The 23,164-nt window shown below is 41.8% G+C and overlaps 1 protein-coding gene across 9 annotated transcripts in view; it reads left to right on the top strand.

Annotated features, from left to right (window-relative positions):
- tead1b (TEA domain family member 1b) overlaps positions 1-23,164 on the top strand; it is a 70,689-nt gene that overhangs the window by 33,237 nt on the left and 14,288 nt on the right. The window contains exons 3-8 of one of the 9 annotated variants that reach the window (XM_053238313.1): positions 14,769-14,833; positions 16,563-16,625; positions 16,732-16,794; positions 20,472-20,483; positions 21,513-21,647; positions 21,927-21,964. In XM_053238313.1, the coding sequence (XP_053094288.1) occupies positions 14,769-14,833; positions 16,563-16,625; positions 16,732-16,794; positions 20,472-20,483; positions 21,513-21,647; positions 21,927-21,964 (376 nt within the window). Of the gene's footprint in view, positions 1-14,768; positions 14,834-16,562; positions 16,626-16,731; positions 16,795-20,471; positions 20,484-21,512; positions 21,648-21,917; positions 21,965-23,164 lie in introns of all 9 variants that reach the window. The other 8 variants (XM_053238312.1, XM_053238315.1, XM_053238314.1 and 5 more) reach the window with 8 other exon arrangements.

Below are 23,164 nucleotides of genomic sequence, written 5' to 3'. Positions count from 1 at the left end.
TCCTTGGAAACACTGGAACACACTAGAAAAAATAACCTGGAGGTAGAAATGCCAGCACTGTCAGCATGGTCTGTGAATTCTGGCTCTGACAGTTCCTCAACCTCAGCTACATCACTCGAGTTCTCAACAACAGATGTTATATTCCCCAAATTATAAACAAACTAGGAGCCTAATTTAAACCACTGTGACCCTGGCCATAACGTTGCTAAGGATGAATGAACATGTTAATAAATGTGGTCTTTCTTTGTCCTGTGAGCTTTATATCTGACCACTTGTTTACACGTGCATGAAAGTAAAAACTTTTTTGTTGCATCCCATGGGATCCCAGTCCCAGAGCTCTAGTCACAACCAGATGCCGTTCTGGCAAAAACGCATAATGCGCCTCCTATTATCTGTTCATCCTGAATAATGTGTTCATATTCAGTTATATCCCTTCCAGACATATGAGCAACTGTTTACCTTTATAGTCTCCTATATATACACATACACATTACTGTAGGGAATAAATTGCTGGTCTTTTGTATTATCATTTTAAATGGTCTTCTTTCTTGTCATTGCTTTATTGAAATGCTGTTTCTGGTGGGCCGTCTCTCCAGAATGAGATCCGCTTCAAGTGGCCCTCGAAGCTGAAGAAGCACTTTGATTGGCCCCGGGACACCGTGATCGGTATTTGTTTTAGAAAGGCGAGGCCTCGGACACCAGACCACAATCAGTGTCTGCCTTTGATATGTCGGCTGCTGCACTTCTCCCGACGTGCGTTAAGGGGCGGGGGCAGAATAAGGGAGAGACACAGGTATTCGAGCAACAGAAAGAGAGGGATTGCACATGTGCACTCTGCTGTCCTGAGTGCCTTTAAGCCCTTTGTTCCCCTGGCTGAATGCAGTTAATTAGCAACAGTTACTATAGCAACTGCCTCTCGCTTCAAAACAATGTCTAATTTTTTTGTAGCTAAGCTTATCGTACTGTTTACCTGAAGGGCTTGCCGCTGGCTCCCTGCCCAGCCTCTGAGGTTAATTGTGACAGCAGCGAAAAAACATCACAACCTCTGCTTTGTGGAGAGAGAAGCATGGGGGGAAAAAGGAAGAAAAAGACGAGAACCCTCAGCAGTGAGAGCCGAAGACCTAGCACTTACATAATTCACCTGCTTTGCAAGCCTCCATTCAGCCTGGCCACAGGCAATTACATACCCTCTGGAGTACATCACTGCACACATGGCCAGATGTGAAACATGACAAGAAAAGCAAAATGGGACATTGAGATCAGAGAAAATGTATTTAATGGGGGTTATTGTGTGTGCGGGAGCGCCTTGTGTCAAATTGCTTTGAATAATGCACCCGTGTAAGCTGCTCTCTCTCTAATGTGGCTCGAAGTTTTTATCAAGCATCTTTGTAAATTTGTAAATTCTCCAGGAACTTCTCACATTTTGATTCTTAAGCCAGGTTTACACTGTACGACTTGATGTCCCGATGTTTTTGTCACATACAAAAAAACACACAAGAAAAAGATTTCTTTGGTCATAAGTTGAGATCGTCAGTCTCAGAAAGTCTGAGCAGTGTCAGAATTTTTAAAAAAATTAAACACACTACGACGCTACGACGCCTGTCTTAAAGCCACCAATAAGAGGACGGAATTCGATAACGAGAAACTCGTGGGACGGCAGCAGATACATTCGTGGTCATGGCAAAACATCAACAAAACATGTTAATGGACAAGAAAATCCTTATTACCTCAAACTCACTTTGAAGAATGTTTCTGTTTATGTGACGTTTTCTGCGCGAGCCCGGATTGCAGTGATTGATGATGTAAGCAGAGCATAATGATTTTCTTTAAACACAGGTCTATCATTAGAGGATCTGCATTGTAGAATCTGACATGAAGAACACGTTATTGTACATTCTGTATTTTATAAAATGCAGCCAAGTTCATTCGGGGCATCCCATACAATGTAAAAGTTATAATCTGAAAAATGGCTCAGTCTACAACCAGCTTTACAGAGTCTACTTCCTCAGAGCAGTCTAAATATCACAGTATGTTTTGGATGATGCTCAGGAGCACATGCAGGCTGTTATGATTATTATGTGTGAAAGGACCATCTGTTTCAGGAACTGGGTGCTTTTAGTGGCTGCTATCAGGCCCTGGCCACCCGAGCAGTCTTTTACAGTGCATCTGTTTGCTTAGGAGGTGGCGAGCGTTAATCATATCGTGCTATTTTTCAACCGCGACCCAAAGCTGTAAGACGGTTTGCGTCAGGATCAAGGTCCGTGCATAATAGCTAAGAACAGATCAGAAGTGATCGTGCCACTTTGATGAGGCATTTGTTTTTGCCCTGCTACTGACACGCCGCACACTCAGTCATCTCATCAGGGCCAGGCGGCCATCTCAGACGGGCACTAAGTGGCACTTGGTTTGCAGAGCTGCTGTGGCTCAGTTAAGCGTAATAAGCGAGCCTGCCCTCCCCCGTGGACCGCTGCCGCAAACCCGGCCACCCGCTGTGAGGATAATGAGGAATTCTGGGATCCGCTCAGGCTCCCTCGGCTACCTGCATTCACTCCGCGAATGGAGTCTGGAGAACTTCAGCCTCTTACACACACACAGACACACCACGCACACCTCCTATACGATCCCTCACTTTTATCGGCACGCCATTGTGGCTTGGTAGCAGCTCGGTAGTTTTTACACCTGCAAAAGACACGTTTCCAATTACACTGCGATTACTCTTCATTGTGTGAAAATGAGTTACTGAGTCTTTCTCAGTGCAGCCAACAGGTTGGGTTAATATAATTAATATAGTTGAAGACATGGTGTTTTTTTTTTTGTTTTTTTTTAATGGCGACAGGTGGATCTATCCCTGCTACAGATTCTTATTAGTTCTAGAAAGCAAAGGGAATTTGCATCTGCATCCAGTTGCAATTCTTTCACAGCGTCATCATTATATAGAAATAAATTTGGTACCTTGAACTTGATTTATCTTGCATTATCCTGTGGTATTAACGTGTCTTTGGTCAGTTACCACATTTTCGTCATGATTGTATTGTTTTAAAAATGAAAACATTCCAGCCTACAGGTTTGTCACTGCATTGTTTTAACACATTACTATTTTATTAGTAACCCAGTTTAACCACGTATGAAAGTTCAGAATCCGGTACTGTGGTGCTGGTGTTTATCAGCACCACTAGTTTTCTCCTGGCGATGTTTTGTCCATTTCATGCTTGAAGCAGACCAAGATGGTAGGAAAAAAACATATGATCCCATCTGAAAACTCATCCCCATGTGCTGGTCACACGTCCATTCTCTTATTTTTTTTATTGTTTATGGTGCAGACCAATTGATTTAACCACCATACCTTTAGAATGGTTATTTTGAATCATAACTTGTCTTTTTTTAACAGAATTGCTGTTTTATTTTCTTTGGCTTTGTGTTGGTTCCAGTGATTGGGTCTGTTCTGTGTAATTTATTGCTCCAAAGCCATGAAGGTTCCTCATGTTTGAAGACTACTAATCTCTTGTTTTTGTGACTTCTGATATTCTAGTTGGTTATGTTTCAGAAGTTAGAAGTATGTTTTTATTCTAGGCAATATTTGTTTAATTATATACATGAAATGATTTGCCCATGACAAGATTTGAGAGCCAAATAATCAACCCCCAACCCTTTGTAACTGTAATATCATTTTTGCTGTGACACTGTAGATATGTTTCTTTGATCCAGCTATGTTCTTTTAAAATGAGTTGTGTTTGGACTGACCAGGTGAAAGCACATGTGCTTCAGGTTATCCAGCCCATCCCATGCTTGACTGCCCACCTTAAACCAAACGCCAGAGGCATTCGTATCTGCTGTTTGGTTACACTGCGAGATGTAATCTTATTGACAACCCTTTTCTCAAAAGATGTTTGTAAGCTACAGGGCTTTGTCTCTTCAATCCTCAGTCCGTTTTCAACTTTGACATTGGTAAAAATACAACCCATCTGAAATGTAGTTTCCTAATGAATTCCAGAGCAAGAAAAAAATAAGGCTTGCTTGTTTTTCACTCCCAGAAGACCGTTGTCTGGCTTTTTGCTTTGCAAGCACTCTGCGGCTTCAAACTTCACACGGGTTCCTCATCAGTTTGGAATGTGCTGGGGAATCTAGTATTGCTCTATTAGCGAAACTGCATGCACTTATCACGTAAAGTCTGCAAAAGCTACAGAAGATAAAGAGAACTTTCAAATTTATCTAGGAGTGTACAAAACATTTGTACTTTACTCTTTTCTCTTTATCAAGTAAATGGCCATAGTACAAGAACCACATAGACATACAAGTGAAAGGAAAATCCAGCCTGAATGACTTGCATATTAATTTTTTATAATTAAAACCTGATCAACAAGATTTATTTTGTAATGAAGATTATTTGTCCAAGATTTATTTTATAATGAAAGAGTTGCCTTTTTAGTTTAAATTTCTTTCGTGAGCATGTTGGTCTGTTTTCACTTTGGTTAACCGTTTCCCACATTAATCACAATGCCGTTCATAGTGGTGCCAGTGCTATTTAGCCCTCACTTCTTCAGTACTTAAAGAGAGTGATCCAGCAGCACTTTATTCCTTTAGTCTGTCCACCTCTCTCACCTCTCCATCTGTACTCTCTGCTCAAACAGATTGGCTTCCAAAGCTTCAACTTTCATGCTAATGAACACTATTGTGCTCATCATCTCATAGATTGCTAACCAGCCAAGCCGAGTCTCTGCTGTTTCATATAGCTGCATTGCATTCTGGAACTTTGAGTCCAACATTTACACCCAACATTTTTTATTTATTAGAATGGACTTTGAAAAATGTAGATGTGCAAAAATAGTAACACCACCATCTATAGCAAATAGAGCAAATAATGGCTATTTTAATTGAATGGCTCTGTTACAACTCAGTGAGCCCTTCTTTCTCGATAGTGTAAATGGGGACCATATCTTTCGTGACATGAAATGCCACCACATCTGAGAAGTCAACTTGGGGTATTCTTCTCAAATCCGAATTCCTTACCCGTTTACAGAGTGACATCAAATCAGCATGATTGCGTACAGCATCAGAAATAAACAAAGTAAAACTTCTTACCTTTAAATGAGTTATACTGGATATACAAGTATTAGCTTTAGTTTAATCAACATACAGACATATTTGTTTGTTAAATATAAAACACTGACTATACAGTTTGCCGCTTTAAAAAGAAAATATGTTGGGGGCGCCGATTTTCCCCACTTTGTCTGTCGAACGTGCCGAGGTCGAAAGTGGCGTAATTCCGACTGGCAAATTACCACTTAGGATGAAATGCAGCATTATATTTTACATGAACTTGTTCATCTGACTTTTCAAACCTGTACCAATTCCATATCTCTGAAGTGATATTTGAACCTATTTGAACGAGCTCAGTCCTTGGCAAAGTGCTGCCTGTTTATCTCAGCTTTTTTTTTCTTTCTTTTTTTTTGTTTTAATAAATCTAGTAGTGTTTAGGAGTAGCGCAGGCTGTAGGAGGCGTTTATCAGCTTAAGAAGGCTGTGTTTTTCCTTCATATTGGTTTAAATTTTTAAATAGCATTTATGGATGTTTTAATTAAAAAAATTAAATATTCACATACATTTCTGTACAAGTCTTAGGCAATTTTTTTTAGTACAAACTTTGTTATAGATTTTTATTTTATGACTTCTACATTATCGAGTCAGTACAAAAAACAGTTTAGATTTCCAAACATTAGTTTTCCAGCACAAAATTAAATATTACAGAAAAATGTTTGTACTACTTTTTTTAAGCAAAGGGTTGTCACATCAAATATTGACTTTGTTTCATTTATTACTGTTAACTGCTCTTCATAGTATTTTTTTTATGTAGAAACATTTAATTTCATTATTTATAAAGGCATGTTTGCTTTACAGCATTTCTTCACATGTGCCAAAGACTTTTGCACAGTACTGTATATAATGTATACAACATTTACAATCCCAATTAGGACATTTTGAAAATCAGGTTAAAACATTAATTCGAACTTGAAAACTGAATTAATCGTCAAAATCGCCCAGCACTATTTGCACCAACATCTGCGTTACTTGTATATTGGATTTCTCATTAATATGACGTTGAGCATCACTGAAGGATGGTGAATGAGAAAAGAAGCTCTTGCACTCTTGTCTTTAGGAGTTAACAGTAAAATCTGAGCATTATCCTTATGTTTGAAGTTGTTGACTCCTATTAAATGCTATTGTAACTGAGCAATGTCCATTGTCCTCTGACTTCAGCACAGAAGAGAACGGCTAAAATAAATGCAGCACCAAGAAAAAATTAGCAGCATAATTGCTGAACACATCACAAAATATTTCAGTATTTCTTTTTACCTGCATTGGCATTGTTTATATTGGCTCTTTTGTCCATAATCCCTCTAGTCTATAGTCTAATTTTTATTTCAAACATTAATCACTGGAGCAGTTTATAATATCTAAGAAACCGAAGACCATGGATGTTCACAGCATTTGTTTTTTGTACTCGATTGCTGGGATTTGTGTGATCTACGTTTGCAGTTCAGCAGAAAGCAGGTCTGAAGGAGTGTTGCTTAGCGTTTGAGAGGCTGTGGATTGAATCCAGCAAAGCAGACAGCCTGTTCAGCAACTGGTTTCGGGTTGCACAGCTCCAATTGGCTGCTTTTGTGTGTCTAAAACAGGGCGCTTTGTACCATTTAAAGACATAGTCTACTGAAATAAATGATTTGCTGTAATTGAAATGAAGGGATTCTGGATCATTTTACCTGCCTGTTATTTCTGAACCTTAAACCACTAAATGCACTACTGAGATGTACTCTTGAGAGTTTTTGCGACTTTTAACAGGTATAGCATTTGATTTGGAATGCTAAAGCCAGAGTAGAGAAAAAAGAGACAAATTCCCATGCAATTTGCAGCTGTGAAGCTCGCTGGGGGAGTTTGACATTGATTCAGGCCTGGAGCATGTAGAACCAGAGCGGGAATTGAAGGGTGTGCGACATGGGTGTGTGTGTGTATGTGTACGTGATGCATCAGGGTCATGAAGTTTGGCTTTTCATTTACACATATTGGTCACTGCTAACAGGTTTCTCTTCATGTTCAGATGCAGGATTGATCCTGAGAGATTGAAAATATTGATTTAACCCTGCGTCTGACTGTGTGCGTGCTGGGAGGTGCTAGTCGGTGGCGTGTTCACACATCAGCAGGACTTGAGTTCCTCCATTTCTCCGGTCCTCTTGGGACTCCTCATTACTGCCTTGCATTTCCCCTCTCCCTCCCTCCCTCCCTCCCTTGTTTTTTTCTGAAAGAGCCTCTTCTCACCCCCTGACCAGACCTGCCTCAACTGTAATGTATGTGATGATGATGTTGCACTTGCGCCTCCTAATTGATAGAGCAAGGCCGTGGAGGACTGGCTGCATTAATTGGCCTTCTGGGAGCTTGCGCAGATTCAGCGAGGTTGGAGTGGCTTCTGCTCTGCTGACAAACACTGAGGAGTGGAGAGAGAAAGGACAAACATGGCCTAGTTGAATCCCCTCCCCACCTGTGGCTGTGCTTTGGGGATTTACGAGAGGTCGTCTAATGTAATCCTCTCTGTCTTGAGAAGGCTTGGGGTGAGCACCTGCAGATTTCTGCCGTTGGCTTGTCTGTTTTCACAATGGATGCTCGTCATTAATCCTCAGCCTCCCGACACTCTTCGTCCGCCTGAACGTCCATAATTCAGGCTTTTAGCGCTAACCCGGGTCACTGGGAGTTAACTATCGATTCCATTTTTGTGTTTGGAAACTTTGTATTGATTTTTAAAAGGGTATTCATTACACTTAAGTGTCTTTTAATAGAGAATTGAAATGATCTGCAGTCAAGTGTGACTCATAAGACGGATTATCTATTATTAAGTCTTAAATCTAACACTGACTCTCGACTTTATTTTATAGTAAGTTATCTCATAAGTAACTGCTCTCTGACCTTTATCAGGAGGTCCTGTGACTGAGAGAGATCTCACAGCTTGCTGCCTTACTGCTCTGATAACTGTGAATCCGGCTTGCATACCACTCCATTATTTGCTGCACAAGAGCAGCATTTTAGGGTGACAGTGATTGAGTGGTGTATATAGTCAGTAGGTGTGATGGTGGAATGTGAAACGTTAGTGGTTTCTTTCTGGCATGTAGTACTTTCTGATCTCTGCTAGCTCTAGACCACAGCTGCGAGAGCTTTTCGAATTTGCTTCCTATAAACGCTCTCTACTGAGAATCACAGGAAACTTGGGTTGTATTTTCTCACCAGCCTTCATCTTTTGGTTTATGTGTGGTTGCATAGAATTGAAGTGGTTTTGTTGCTTTTTTTTTTTTTTTTGCTTTGAGATGTTTTTCATAGAACTTCTTGCTTGGTTGAAGATTGGCCAAGAATTAATGCTTTGTGGGCCGTTGGAAGGCACAGGGATTAAAGGTGAGCTGTGCTGAATCAGTCTAGTTTCAAGAGATTCAAGAAGTAGATTTTGTTCCATGCAGCATTCCCTTTAGTCTAAAATTACTAATTTTTCCCTGGGCACCTTTGAGACAAAACATAACAGAGTATGTAAGTATTGGCTATTGATATATTTGTCTTTTCGGTGTGAAGTGTTTCTGTGGAATAATCAAGATGCTTTTAGGAATAGTTGTGGGAATCGCAGAATAAACACGCTAAATGTTATTTACAGAAAAAGCCTTGGTTATGGTTTCCCATCCAGGAAAATACAACACTGGCTATGCATTAATAAGAGATGACTTACGGTTAAAAGAGAAGACCAAGTGTATGAGAGACATCGAGACATTGCAAGACATTGTTCCACACAGTGAGCAGCAGATGGCACGGGGGGCCACGGCCTGAGTAGACCGAGAACTCTCAACAGGCCAACAGTTCACCAGGTCACTTTGCAAAACATGTAGGCTTGAACCTTGAGCTTGTAAAGGCAGGGGTGACTGGGAGTGCAGCATTGTGACCCAAAAAGAAAGGCTGGTGTGGGTGTGACTGCCACAGCACTGGGCGTGGTGACTTTGGCCTTGGTCATCTCTAAAGCCTGGGGCCCCACCATTTGGGAGCCTAAGCTAGCCATATTCGGCAGCTGGTTGTCAGGAGTCAGATGTTGGGCTCAGCAGCTGTTATCCAGTGTAGTTTCTAAATGGATTTCATTGGTCGGGCGCACTTAGCTCTTGTTCCCATTCCCCTAATTATAACTGAGAGCAGCACACGCTAACCTACAAAACCTATTAAGCCATACTTATTCAAGAGGTCATATTTACCATGCATCTCAGAACAAGAGCTGTTGCCTCTTGTTTGGCTTTCCTGGTCCCTCTGAATTTGATTAAATAGATGGGCTGACTGGTTTAGTCCTTTTTAATCTAAAAAGCTTTATAAATGTGGGTCAAATGCGGGACTTGTTTAAAGTGCATAGGCTTTCGACGTAAATGAAGTGAATGACAACAATTGCAACATGTTGCTAAAAGGTTTTGTTGAGGAAATTCCTGGATACTTTTTTGGTCTTCAATATGATATTTAATTTGGAAACTTGAAGACATCCATCATTTAAATGTCAGATCTCTATCCTGTTCAGCTTTCAAGGCACAAGGACTTTGCTTTGTTTTCTTTCTAAACGGCCTCTCATCCTCACTAGTAGTGTTTCCTAGAACTCTGTTGTTCACAGGAGTAAAAGGCTTCCTATCCACCTTCAAACACACACCAACACAGTCAGGCTTCCAAACTCTGCCAGTGACCCTTGGAGTCTGGAGGTTGCCTGAATGCCTCCATATTGTTGGTTTAGTCCATTCTAATGCTAATGGAAGCCCAAGACCCTTGAGTCATCTATCACGCATGACAGGAAAGCAGGGGTATTGTCTGGGCTTGATACCCCACACTGGAACAGGACAGCCGTCTCCACTGCTTTCATTGTGAACAAACCAAACCGACTTAATGTTCCTGCACTAACGTGTCTGGATTCACTATACATGTACATTCTAGACAATTATGGTAATGTCCTATTTTACAAACTGCCAAGTAAGAGCAACCTTGACAACTCTTTTTCCATTAATGCCCACATTTCACTGAGAGATCCTGCTAAAGGCTTTTGTTTTTTGCAAAAAAAAAAAAAAAAAAACCTGCCCAAGGTCTACATCATTGTCTCAGATAATTGCACTTAGTTTATATCCAGTGGGCATGTTGAGTTTTCATGGGGGCTAATTAAGGTTAAACACAGTCAAAATTGTGATTGTGGTTCCTCTGTCACAAGTAACACTTACCAAGTTACAACCTAATGGGAATTAATGACAGATTTGGATGTGGTGCTGAAATCAACCAAAGCTTTGAATGATTTGAAAAACTACCTCTTATGTCCCAGAGTGCTGTGCAAGGAAAAAAGCCACATGAAGAGATGCCTTGCATGTGTGCAAGTACTGCTGGCTGACTTTCACCCTGTGCTAGCACAATCCAGCATGCACTGACATCATCGCTGGACCAGATGTGTGCATCTTCTTGCCTGTTAAACCAAAGTGCTGCTACAGGAAATAAGTGCTTTGCAAAATAAGGTTGCAGAGCAATGTTGTTAGCAATCAAATCATGCAACGAAAATGCTTGAATATGTGGTAAGAAAATGAGGATACTGTTTATCGTTGAAGTCTTTCTCTGATTAAATCATCTCTGCTTTGTTGTGATGGCAGGGAGTAAGATGGGACCGTATTTGCCCCCCTTTCCCTGGGTGCAGAATCAATGGCAGTTTTCTTTCATCCTCTTTAAGTGGAAGACGGATATTAGCGTTGGCAATGTTGGAGAGGACTACGGCTGAGACCTGGGAGGAAATAGGAGGGGTATGCCACGTGTTGCTTAATCCAGGGATCTTCTTGACCCCCAATTCATTCCCAAAACCCAAATCTGGAGTTTGAACAGCAGTCCTTTAACTGGCGTGATGGTGATTATGAAGTGCATAATATGACACATTTTCTCTTTTATTTACTGTAATGACTTGCTCATTTAGTGGCACTTCAGTTTAAGACTTGGGGTCTTGGAGCAGACCTCAAATAGTGGGCGAGTCTAGACACATTAATTAAGATTACAAATTTATGCTTTGAAATAAAAGTTCAAAAACTGCTCGCACTGTGCCAGTTGGACTGCTTGGGCGACCCTGAGAAAGAGGCAATAAAAAAAACCCAGAGGAAATAACTCACTGAGGAGTGAATTAAAAGCAGGCCAGTTGAAATCTTCCCCCAAATGAAAGGAGTGTGATGGAACATGGTCAGAAAGTGCCAGTGGAAAGTGAATATGTTGTAAATCACACTGGCCTCCACTGCAAGCAGCAGGGGGTGGAGGTTAGAAGAGCTGCAATGGGGGTAGTCAAGGGTAGCTGTGCAGAGCGAGCAGCTGTGTAAACCCTACTGATTGAGGGAGGGTCTGGACAGAGGCAAGCAGGGAGGCAGGGAGGGATAAAGTGAAAGAGGGGGAACTTTTCAATAAAAGCAGTTAGCTATCCCCCCACTCAGCTGACTTCCACATCTCAGCCTCAAACCGTGCAGATAATCAGTGCTCCGCCTAGTTTTGAGAAAGAGCCTCTGCCTGCCTGGCGGCTGGATTTAAAACCACCTCCAATGCAAGCACAGAAAGCTTTGAGGTTTTCTTTCTCTGCATATGAAGGGTAAAGGCTAAGGGAGTCTCTCCACTGTGGAGGGTGTCCTGAAAGCCCCTCAGCAGGGAGTAGGGAAAGGGAGGCAATCCAGCGGCCTCGGACAGGGGGTAGATCTGTATTTCTAATAGAAAGAGAAGTCAGCTGCTGGAGGCCAATCTGGGTGGTGGGGGTGCCTCAAGGCTCCATTGTGGGCCACTGCCGTTTGAGGGCTATTGATATGTCTCCAGACCTCCATGACTTATTCAGATACAACCACTTTTTTCCCTTACCAAAGAGGGTGGAGAAAACACTTTCACTCTCTCCCAAAAGCTAGGACTCTAATCTTTGGGGTAACCTCATAAATACCTAATCCTTCCCCTGCTGTTTAAAGTGACGGGATCTCCTTTACGGGCTGACATCCTAAACCAATTCCCCACCTGACGGATCTTAATAGGAGTGGGTTTAGTCCATTTTTAAACATTATCCCTTCTAGTAGGAGGTGCTGTGTAGAGATACAACTAGCTGACTGCTAAATCTGTCTTATTAGCAAGGCTGATGCTAATATGTACCTTACAAATGAAATACACTGATGAAAGCAGCTACATTTCTTTTCCCCTGCCAAGTGCCTGGAAAGCATGTAATAATAAGAAGGACCAAGGCTGTGGAGTACATGTGGAAGCAATAGGGACTAACGTCAGGATGTCTACCCAAATTTGAACAGGATTAAAAGCCTAAAGATCTAAATTTAAATTGTCAGACCCAGACAGCCTCATTTAGCATTTGTCGATTAATGGTTTGAAAACATTCTCTTTTTAAAAAAATCTTATTTCCTAAAAAATAAGTTCCTTAAACTTTGCCAGAAAACTTTCCTTTGGACATCAGTGAGTTTATGTGAGTCATGATTAATACAGAGTACAGTTAAGAGATTAATGCCGAACATGCCGGGTTCATCGAAAAAGCCTCCTTTTAATACTTTTATTAAGAAATCTCCACGGGGCAGGGGCAACTTGGGCCACGTGTAATGGCTCTACTCTCTTCTTAAATAAAACACTAGTGCTGATTAGCTTGTAAGCTAAACTTCATGGGGGGTAGCTTGTGTGGCAGGGGATTTGGAGGCCTTGAATTTGGCCTGCCTCTTTTTTTGTGCACTTTCCTTTGTGCCAGCGTTGTTTTGCACTGCAAACATAGGAGAGAAAGCACACTGCCCCGGTCCCGCTGAGCATGGTGGCTTTTTTTTTTCCCTCCAAGCCGGTGAAAAGAATGAATTATTCAGCAGTAAGCATGCTTACAGCTGGCCGATTGTGAGCTTTGATCTAGGAATGGGGCGTCTGCATGAATGGGCCTTATTGTCATGTTATGTGTACACAGTGTGTGAATTATTGAAAGTGGTGAGGGCCCCGGCTTCATCTGGGAGAGATTACAGTGTAGGCATGCTGGGGTGGCGGGCTGGAGCTGCAGATCTCCCAGATGCTGTTTATTTGTTCTTGGGTCACATGACTGTTGGTACAGCCTTAACGAAGAAGTAGGCGAGACTGCCCCCACACTTTGACTCATCCAAAACTCGAGCACACACACAGGCCTGAGGCTAGGCAGCAGTGCACACCTGTCGGGTGGGGCCTTAAGTGGCGTGTTTTTTTTCTGTTGTTTGTTTGTTTTTTTTGGTTGTCTTTTTCTGACTTTGTGACTGAGCATATAAAGACTGAAAATGCTCCTGAGCTGTATCGTGTACAAATCCCACAATTTACAGAAGCTTTTATATCATTTTAAATTGCTTTAGATCTGTTGGATGTATTAATATTTAATGCCTCATTGATCGGAGGCTATTTGTTAAGCAAAGAGCATAGCTGCGGCATGTGTGAATATCAGTACTTGATGGAAAGGTGGTCTTTCTTTAGCTGGCAAAGTGCAGTGCCCACAGTCACACACAGACACAGAGAGAGAGAGCTTCTTTTTCACGCGACAGGTGTGTAATGGCAGAAGCTCAAGAGGCATTACCCGGCCCTGCTGGCTTTCATCTAGCCCACCTGAACACAGCGAGCTCACCCTGTGCACAGCAGGCAGAGGCTGCAGCCTGCGCGTGTGTGTGTGTGTCTGGTGTGTGTGTGCCCTCATTTCACACACCCTAGCATTGCCACAGCCAGCAGCATCTCCCGTACTGAAGTCTACACTATAGACCATATACAGTGTATATTCCATATATATGATCGATCCTCCCTTTCACTTTGTCTCTAAAATCTCTGGTCTGATGATTTGCCTTCAGCTAAATAATTTAAATAAATGCACGTTATTAGTCGCAACAGAGAATCTGCTACAGATCCGAGCTGGTTCGTGTTTAGAAACCTAGAGATGCTCAACTACACCCAGTTTTTTCCAGTACTCAGTTTGGTGCACTGAAATACTTTGCTGGGTCTGCCAGTTGACGATCCCTGATCTAGACTATTTACAGCACAGGCTCAAAAACAGCTTAATAGTTTAATGTTAAAGTAAAACTTGTACTCCACATCCACACTGTGCCTGTTTATTAAAGCTGGTTATCTTACACTGGCCCAGATTTGAAATTGAAAACAACAGTTCTATGGCAACCATTGGATACAGCTGGACACGTAATTAGAGTGGCTCCGTACCTATAATTTGCGTAATAGTTTTGAGGTGGCGGCATGTTATTAACATATGAAAAGGCTAAGCAGGGGTCATTGTGCCTCGCATGGGCAATTAGGGGTGAGCCGAGGGCAGAAGAATGTTTGGAGCTGCCATTAATTGGAAATCACTACAAAGCCATGCTTTAATTATAATTTAGCGAGAACAACACTGCGTTAAATGGACATATTTCCTTTGCCATTATAGGCTGTAACAGTATGAATGTCGGGATCTGTTTCCTTTCACGACGTGAGGCTTTGAAGAAATTGGCCTTAAATTAAATTAATTTGAAAGGCTATAGAGTCACACAGCTTTTTTCATGCTAATACCATGTGTGGCGTGCGTTTGCATTTAAATGACACATGTTTGTTTGCTTGGGGGACAGAAAACAGCCCTGTACGCTGGTCATAATGAAGAATATACATAGCGAGGCTGAATGCAGAGACGGGAATCTGATCATGAATATGTGAGGACCAACATCACAAATATGTCTTCTTCTCACTTTGTTTCACTTTCAGGTCGGAATGAGCTGATTGCCAGATACATCAAACTGCGGACTGGGAAGACGAGGACGAGGAAGCAGGTAAGAAGCAGCGCCGCATGCACATAACGAAGGAAGGCCATTTCTGTTGAGCGTGCCTGCCTGTTGCCTGAGCTTCTGCATAAAAGATTATGGAACAGATTCTAGTACCCAGCCAACACACACTCACTGAACACACACACTGTTATATATCCTTATAAATAGACTCACATAGCATTTAGATATAAAATAAACATTTTCTACACACACACACAAGCATGGAGCTTTGCTGCATGCCCTGGCTGGGAGTAAATGGACTGATGTGACCTTGGAAGTGGAGCACTATGCAGAGACTCCTCCAGCAGGCTTTTTTTATTCAGCTGCATGACGGCACGACGCTGAACTGGGGCTTTGGCCAAGACACACACACACACATACACACACTCAAAGATGAAATAGCAATAAATCAATTTCTCTCACAATGGAAAAAAGTCACCCCACACACCTATTTAGTCATTCAGTCAGTCTTGATAGAGGCTCATTACCTATTAAAGGCCGTGTTCAGTTACATCTATCTTAGAGTACAACATAGTGCAAATGGTTCTGTGTAGGGAACAAGGAGTAAGGAGACACATCCTCTACAGTGTTGTACTGTGTGTAGTTGTAACTTGTCTTGCTACAAGCTCATGATTAAAAATAGCTACAGCTGAACTAGCCTTTAGATAAAGTAGCTAGCTACACTACAAACTACTAAGAAAAAGTAGTTAACTACACTCTAGCTACTTTGTCAAACTGAAGAAAACCAGCTGTGACATTTTCATTTTATTGTGCAGCTCCTATATTGCTGGAGCAAGTCTGAGACACTTCAAGAAGCACTCTTTTCTATTGTCCCCCACCCAAATCAAACCAAAAACGGGTACTGGGCGAGTTAAAACACTCCTAAAGTTTGTTTCTCTTAGTGATGAACAATCTCCTGTCCCACTGTGATCCCACAACTGATGTGAACTAGCTTACGAGCAGCTAGCTAACAATCCAGCTAGCTCTTTTGGATGGGATTTTCAAATCAGTTATTAATTCAGAGATCCTTACCTTTTTATTGAGAAGTGTTCTAAGGTCATTTCTTAGGCATTAAAATATTAGACAATTTATTTTCCTACATAGATTATGTTTAATGGTTTAAAATGTCATTTTCATGGGTACTTCAAGCAAAGAGCGAGGTAACAGCATTACAAAGATGTGCTAACATGGCCACAATTACATCCTAATTTGATTTGCATAAGCTCCATCTTAGCTGAAGTGATTGTTGTAATTAAATTGGAAAGGTCAAAGGAGCACTTGCACCACTCAGATATGCGCAAGTGACTTTGTGGCGATGGAGTGTTGACTGGCAGCCGTTATTAGCACGCCAAATTCTCCATCCTCCCCCTTTTCTCTGGAACTCAACCTCCCCAATCACAGTGACGCAGCGCTTAGCAGAAGTGCAAGCTACACAGGCCGCTAGGTAAAGCGCTCAGTCCCTAAAGGCTACTAGACATGCCCATTCTCATTCAGCGTGCAGCTGAGCACATCTGCTGTTTCTTAATGTGCTTAAGGAGCCTGCATCCTCTTTAATCAGCTCACTTAAGAGCCAGGGCGAGCCAAGCCGGTGCGGCTGGTGGCTTCGAGCTTGGGCCGCGCTTCTCCTTTTTCCTAGTAAGCCCTGCTGTTAAATCCTTCCTTGAGTGTTCTTACGGTGAAAAAAAAAAGTGTAATTACTTTTCTGTATTCTTTTGTTTTTCTTTCAAAAATGGAGGTGTCTAGTCACATACAGGTCTTAGCAAGAAAGAAAGTGCGTGAAATCCAAGCCGCCATCAAGGTAGGTCTGACTCCGCCCCCCGTCGCGGGGGTGGGGGTTTTTCATCACTATGGTTACAGGCTGTGTTTTTCCTTTGTCTTCCCTCCCCCGCTCCCTGACCCCACAGGTGTCTAGTCACATTCAGGTTCTTGCCCGGCGGAAATCTCGCGAGTTTCATTCCAAGCTAAAGGTATGCGCTTCTCTGCTTTCGGCCCTGTGGTTGCCACGCCGTCTTCCTGTTTTCCACGTTGCCCTGGTTTTCGTGTAACCTATAACCTTTTGCATGTCAATGTGTGTGTGCTTTAGCATGTATAATTCATTTCCTCTACCTTCTCTTTACCTCTTTCCTTCTCACACACACTTTGTCTGTTACACTGCGGCCGTTTGGTGGTTAGTGTCTCTCTTTTTATGACTGTTTATGCTGCTGTGCCTTCATTGACCACTAAGTGCATCTGCTTTGAAGCTACCTAACCCTTGGGACCTCTTTGTAGTACGAGTATAGTTTGAGTGCCTTTATTATTAGCTTATAAAGCTGACCTGAATAGAGAGCAGGCAATGTGGGTGGAGGGGGGAAAAAATCCAGCACACTGGATTATTCTTTCATCTAAATTTGGGGCAAGGAACATATTTATAGCTTACAAATAGAACGAAAGAAATCAAAGCCGATGACTCTTAGCTAGTGTACAGAATGCATGACCTTGCATGTGTGTGAGTGTGTAATGTTCTGGAGTATGTTGACATTGAGATATTCGGAGGCATGCTGGCAGAGCGCTTGGGCTGGCCGTGAGCTGCTGAGGTCAGAAGTCAAGACGGTCAGCAGTTAAGCTTAACCTCATGCTCGTGGGCGTGACCTTTCCAACCCGAGGCTGGGATTTCGATGCACACTTGCCTTCTTGCCCGTGCTGTAATGAAGTCATCCTTTTTTCCCCTCCCCAATCCTCCGTGGAGAGATCGGGCCTAAAGATGGACCATTAGAGCCATTCGCATGCTTAACGTGGGGTTCTCTCAGGCGCTCTCTCGCTCTCTTTGCCCTCTTTTTCTGGCTGTCAAATGCTTACCTCATGCTGCATTAATGAAACTATTGAAATCCCCCCATCCCTCCCTCAACATCACACACACACACACACACCCTTCATACTTCATCCTACCCCCTTTTTTCTCTAAAGGCCACCTCTGTTTTTTTTTTTTAAAAAGCCTTTTGTACGATGTATAATATAATAATAAATTGACCTGTTATTTAAGGGGTTCCCTTTGAACATTGGTGACCTTGAAGTTCATCAGCCTTCTTTCTGACTTTCTTCCACACTGTCCTTCTTTCTCTCCCTTTCTCTATCTCTCCTTTCTCTCTCCCCTCTCCCTGTAAAGAGATGACAAACTCTTTTGCCCGGCACACTTTTCCACAGTTCCCAGTTTACTCAGAAGGATTAATGACCCTTCATTTGTGTCCCTGTATGAGTGTGTGCATGAGTGCCTCTCTATGTGTGTGTGTGTGTGTGTGTATATGTGTATATGTGTGTGTGTTTTTCCACCATGAATGGCTGATCTTTCAGGGCCACCGGCGGCTGCTGACTAGAAGCAGTCCGCCTTTTGTACAGCTTTCTGTCTCCTCTCATCTAAAGCAAATTAGAAGCAGGGAAGAATTTGAGCCGGCTCCCGGTGCATTAGAGTAAACCGTCCCGGCGTCCCTTTATCCGAGACATGTTGAGTGAAATGACAGTCATTACGGCGCTGCTCTCGGGGGATAGTTTGTAATGAAAGGTGGCCACAATGATCTAAAGCCCCCATATCATCAGCTGCAAATCTTCCTTAAGATTACTCAGCTCATGACTTTCAGTCTGATCCTGAATGTTATATGATGTTTGATTTAAACCTCAGTATTGATCTAGATTCAGTTACAGTAGGGTTCAAAAGTCTGGTGTCTGCCAAGAGTCGGCTACTAAGAGCGGTTCTTATTTCATCATGTATGAAAAGCTGCTAAACATGATTACATCATTCATCACTAAGGAAAGAAAACATGCATTTCCTAATAACTAGTCATGAGTAATGTGTAGAGGACTGTTCTGATTCATCAACAGGTCTTAGTCATTAAGAAACGACTTTTAATAACTACTGTTCGAATCATACATGTTATGATTTGATTGAAATATGTAGCACAAGAGCTTTTTTTTTTCAAAAATGAAGGTTCCTGATATACAGCTGAGTGCAAATGTTTACATCCCCCATGTTTCCTTCAAAAGATCTTCACAAGATTAACTCATGACTCAAGGCCTGTGGGCCAAACACGTTTCATTTGGCCCATGTTAACTTAAATAAATAAAACTGAAACAGCCCATAGTAACTAGTATTCACCATTGTTACACCTTCTAGAATTCACAGAAATCCATAGCACAGAGCGCATGGCTTCACATCTCACAGTGCTGAAACTCTGGTGGAAGTCGACGTCTATCTCCTGCTTTTGATGCGAGTCAGACCCATGTCTAAAAATGATTCAGAAACACGTCAGCCTTCAGTGTGATTCAGTAATTGACTCCAAATCCCAAAATATATCGCCCAGTGTAGAGACCTACAACTCTGTTGAAAAAAAGAAAAGGATGGAGCTTGAAGAAAGCGATGGGAGACTAAGGACATGTATGTTCTTAGCAAAGATAATCCCATATGAATCCCATATGAATTCCCAAAAACCTGCCATTTTAACAGGGTTGTGTAGACTTTTTATATCCACTGTGTGTGTGTGTGTGTGTGTGTATATATAAGATTTAATCAGTTATAAAACATTTAATCAGCCCAATAGCGCATACATTTGAGTAGTTTCTGTTAGTCCTTCTTTTACCTCGTCCTGTTCTACTTTCCTAGGAATCATTCTATTCTACTTTCAGAGCCAGTTATTGGTGTTCAAGAGGGTGATGTGGCCCAGACAGAAGTTGTGTTTGATACCTCCGCATTACAACATGGCCTGATTAAGATGACTAATGACTTCAAGTAAACTGTGTTTTACTTAAAGCATGAAGAGTTCAAACTCTCATGTGGTTTGCTTTAACAGTCAAGTTTGGGGTCAATTGAATCAGGAAAACAGCTGTCACATGACCTGTTGACCTTGCACATAGCTGAACAAGGGTATAATAACATACTAACATGTAGACACAAAGACACTTCCAAAGAGTGGAAGGAAAAATTATTGGAGGGAAAAAAAAATCCCATGATGATTTCACTGTAAATATCTTAATATATTTTTGTACCTGTGACAATAAATACCAGTAAAACCAACAGTATATTTATATTGCATGTTTTACAGGTTTTACTGTTAATAAATCTAAAAAAAAAAAAAAAAACATAAACCTGTCAAATGTGCACTATGTATACATGAGTGGAACCCAATGTGGTTTTTTGCTGTTGTAGAACATCTGCCTCGAGGTACAACATGTCCGTTCTGAGATGCTTTTCTGCTCACCATGGTTGTAAAGAGTGGTTATCTGAGTTACCTGTCAGCTCAAACCAATCTGGTCACTATCCTCTAACCTCTCTCATCAACGAGGCATTTCCGCCAGTGGAACATCTACTCCACTGGATGTTTTTTGTTTTTCACACCAGTTTTCAGTCTCTAGCGTTTTCTGTGTAAATTCTCTGATGAGTACATAGTGTTGTTTTCAAGGGATATGCAAATCTTTTGCCCTAGTGAGTTATAAAAGAACAGTTCTTGGTAGGTGACTCAGACTTTTTGGACCCTATGGTGATCTATGGTTGGTTAATTTGAAAAATGATAATTAACCAGCCGTTGGTAAACATGACGGCGCATGTCCGTGCTGTGTGCTGATGTGAGCAGTGTGTGAAACGTATGATTACAGTGAAGCCTTGTCTGTTTCTGTTTAGGTGACGAGCATGGTAAGTACTTTGTCCTGAGTATGCTTGTCTTGTCTGTGTTCTGCTTTTTTGCGTGCCTGCTTCTTCTCCAGGCCACACCTACGCACACACATACACACACACACACACACACACACACACAAACAACACACAGCTCTGCCAGCATGTTCACCTCCAGCTCACGCCCACCGCCTCTATTCGATCACAGCTGCACTGGCCTGCTAGCATTCAGCTCTGTCTGCTTCTCCAGAGTTATTATCTGCTAGCTCTTTGTGCTTTCTCAACATTGCATGGAGCAATGTTTTTTTTTTTTTTTTTTTTAACTTTAATAAGACCATGTTGGCATAAGGAAGGATGTCTTTTGTAGCCTTTGTGCACTCGCAGGTCTGTGCCCGGCTCTTGGAGCTTGTTAATTAACCTTTGCCATGTTGATGTGCACAAAATTGTAAAGATGCCTTGAATCGAAGACAAACCTGAATGTCTATGTGCAGAGTTAGCCTTTAGCCTCATCAAGAAGATTAAAGCTCGAGTTAATGAGTCAGTATATAAAGGAGAAAGACTCTTAACCACAGTGTCCTCCACGCCTGCATTCACCATTAGCTTCGTGTTGTTGACTCTGTTCGGCAGCCTTGATGGCTCAATGTAGAGGGAAAATGTAACACGGAGAAAAGAAGGTTATTATTGCTTACTTTTTGCTTGTTAAAGACATTTTATTTGTCAGAGACGGACACTTCTGGTGATAACACTAACACACAGATTAATGTATGTACTTCCTATTTGGCTAATGAATGCGAGTTTAAGTATATGAAAGACATTCTTCTCAGTGCACAGCAGTTGCACAAACACTGATTTTAATCAATCGCCAGGTCTGATTGTGGTGCACATTCCTTTCCAAAGCGAATGCTTTCATGGCCATGGACCGATGAACTTTATAGCTCCTTTGCTTGACTGGCTTGGTCTTCGTATCGTACAATGCCGTGCACATCTTTCCCTTTTACTGCTGGACTTTTTTTTGCCATCTTCTTTGAATCTTAACCGCTTTTTATACAGGATCAGACCGTGAAGGACAAAGCTCTCCAGAGCATGGCATCCATGTCCTCAGCACAGATCGTCTCTGCCACGGCTATCCACAACAAGCTGGGCTTGCCAGGCATCCCTCGACCCGCCTTCCCTGGAGCGGCTGGGGTAAGAAAGCCCAATCTCATTACACACATACACACACAGACACACGTGCACACACTCACACAGCATGTCCACATCTACTGCACACATCCACATCTGATAAGGACACCACTGCTGTAGTCCAGATAACAGGCTAGCATGGCACATAGTACACCTGGGTTTACAGGAAGAGGGCTAACACTCAGAGTATCCGAGTATCACAGGCCTGCAGAAAGTGTGTGTGAGTGCGGATAGGCTTTGCTTTGTTGTCTATTTATGTATCTAATTCTCTAGTTTTGGCAGGGCATGATATCCACGGGACAGCCAGGATCCTCACAAGAGTGAGTATATCTGCATTTCTCTTCTTTTTCCTTTTTTTCCTTCCATCTGTATCTTTCTACCTCTGATTAAACTGCACTCACACTTTGCTTCTTATTGTTAATCTTGTTATTGTTAATTTTCCTGCTTTTCCCAATTTGTGTCAATCATCACTATTTCATCACCTATTTTAACATCCCCATATACCCCATAATACAGAGGTGCCAATATTTACGCTTTGTTGTTATTTATGCCTAGTTGTTGCTGCAATTGTTGATTTTTGACCCCTTGCTATGCTGATACTTAGACAAAAGGTTAATAAAATTCACTTGTCGGAAAAGCCAGTTCACCGAAGGGGAAAGGACGCAGGACGTGAGACAGAATATCGTTGTCTCGAATATCGCAGTACAAAATACTGGCGAGACGCATTTGCTGCTCGTATCATGCATCGCACTATTTCTGTTTAATATTCACTATGAGCTCTATGTCTACTTACACACTAGGTGGCAGCAGCAGAGGTAGTAGCATACCGAGCAAGTGAGAACCTAACTGCCTCGAAGCATCCATATTTAGTTGTCCAAAATGTTAAGCTAATCAGGAGGAAGCGTGTCAAACACACGTGAACTTCGGTTTCTGCTGCGGCTGAGCGCAGGTTAAAATCGATGCCTGTGTGCTGCGCTTCATGTAAGTCACACTCGTGTCTAAGAGAATTCAGAAGTACGTTGTGTGTTGTGCTGACAGTGGCGTAACCAGAAATTAATTTCAGAGGGATGAGGTAATACAAAATAAGATCACGATTATTTTTCTCATCTTTACATTTAAATTGGTAAGTGTGACACGCTTGTGCGTTTCAAGTGGATATCAGACAGCAGTAGTGGTGATGACAAGAATTTGTTATTTAGCTTAATCATTTAAGGCCTAATCTACCTCCAAACGATCTTTCCATAGTAATAATATTAACATGAAATACATTTATAACATTTATAAAAAGATTAAAATAACATGCTAATAATAGTGGAAAATTACACTTTATATCATAAATCCTGATCTACTTTTCGTACAGTACAATGGATTAATATTTCAGGGGTTTAGTTTGTTGTCATACAAAATAAATGTATTAAAATGCAATGTTTTATTTGTGTCAGTATCACCTCATGTCGATATAGTCTCGTGAAGCCTGTATCAGGATATCTCGTATCATGGCTTTAGAGTATTGTCTCATG

Source organism: Pangasianodon hypophthalmus, chromosome 11 (assembly GCF_027358585.1).
Source record: "Pangasianodon hypophthalmus isolate fPanHyp1 chromosome 11, fPanHyp1.pri, whole genome shotgun sequence".
Classification (NCBI taxonomy): domain Eukaryota; kingdom Metazoa; phylum Chordata; class Actinopteri; order Siluriformes; family Pangasiidae; genus Pangasianodon; species Pangasianodon hypophthalmus.
Note: the sequence above shows the minus strand (reverse complement) of the source record. Positions and strands in the feature narration are given on the sequence as shown.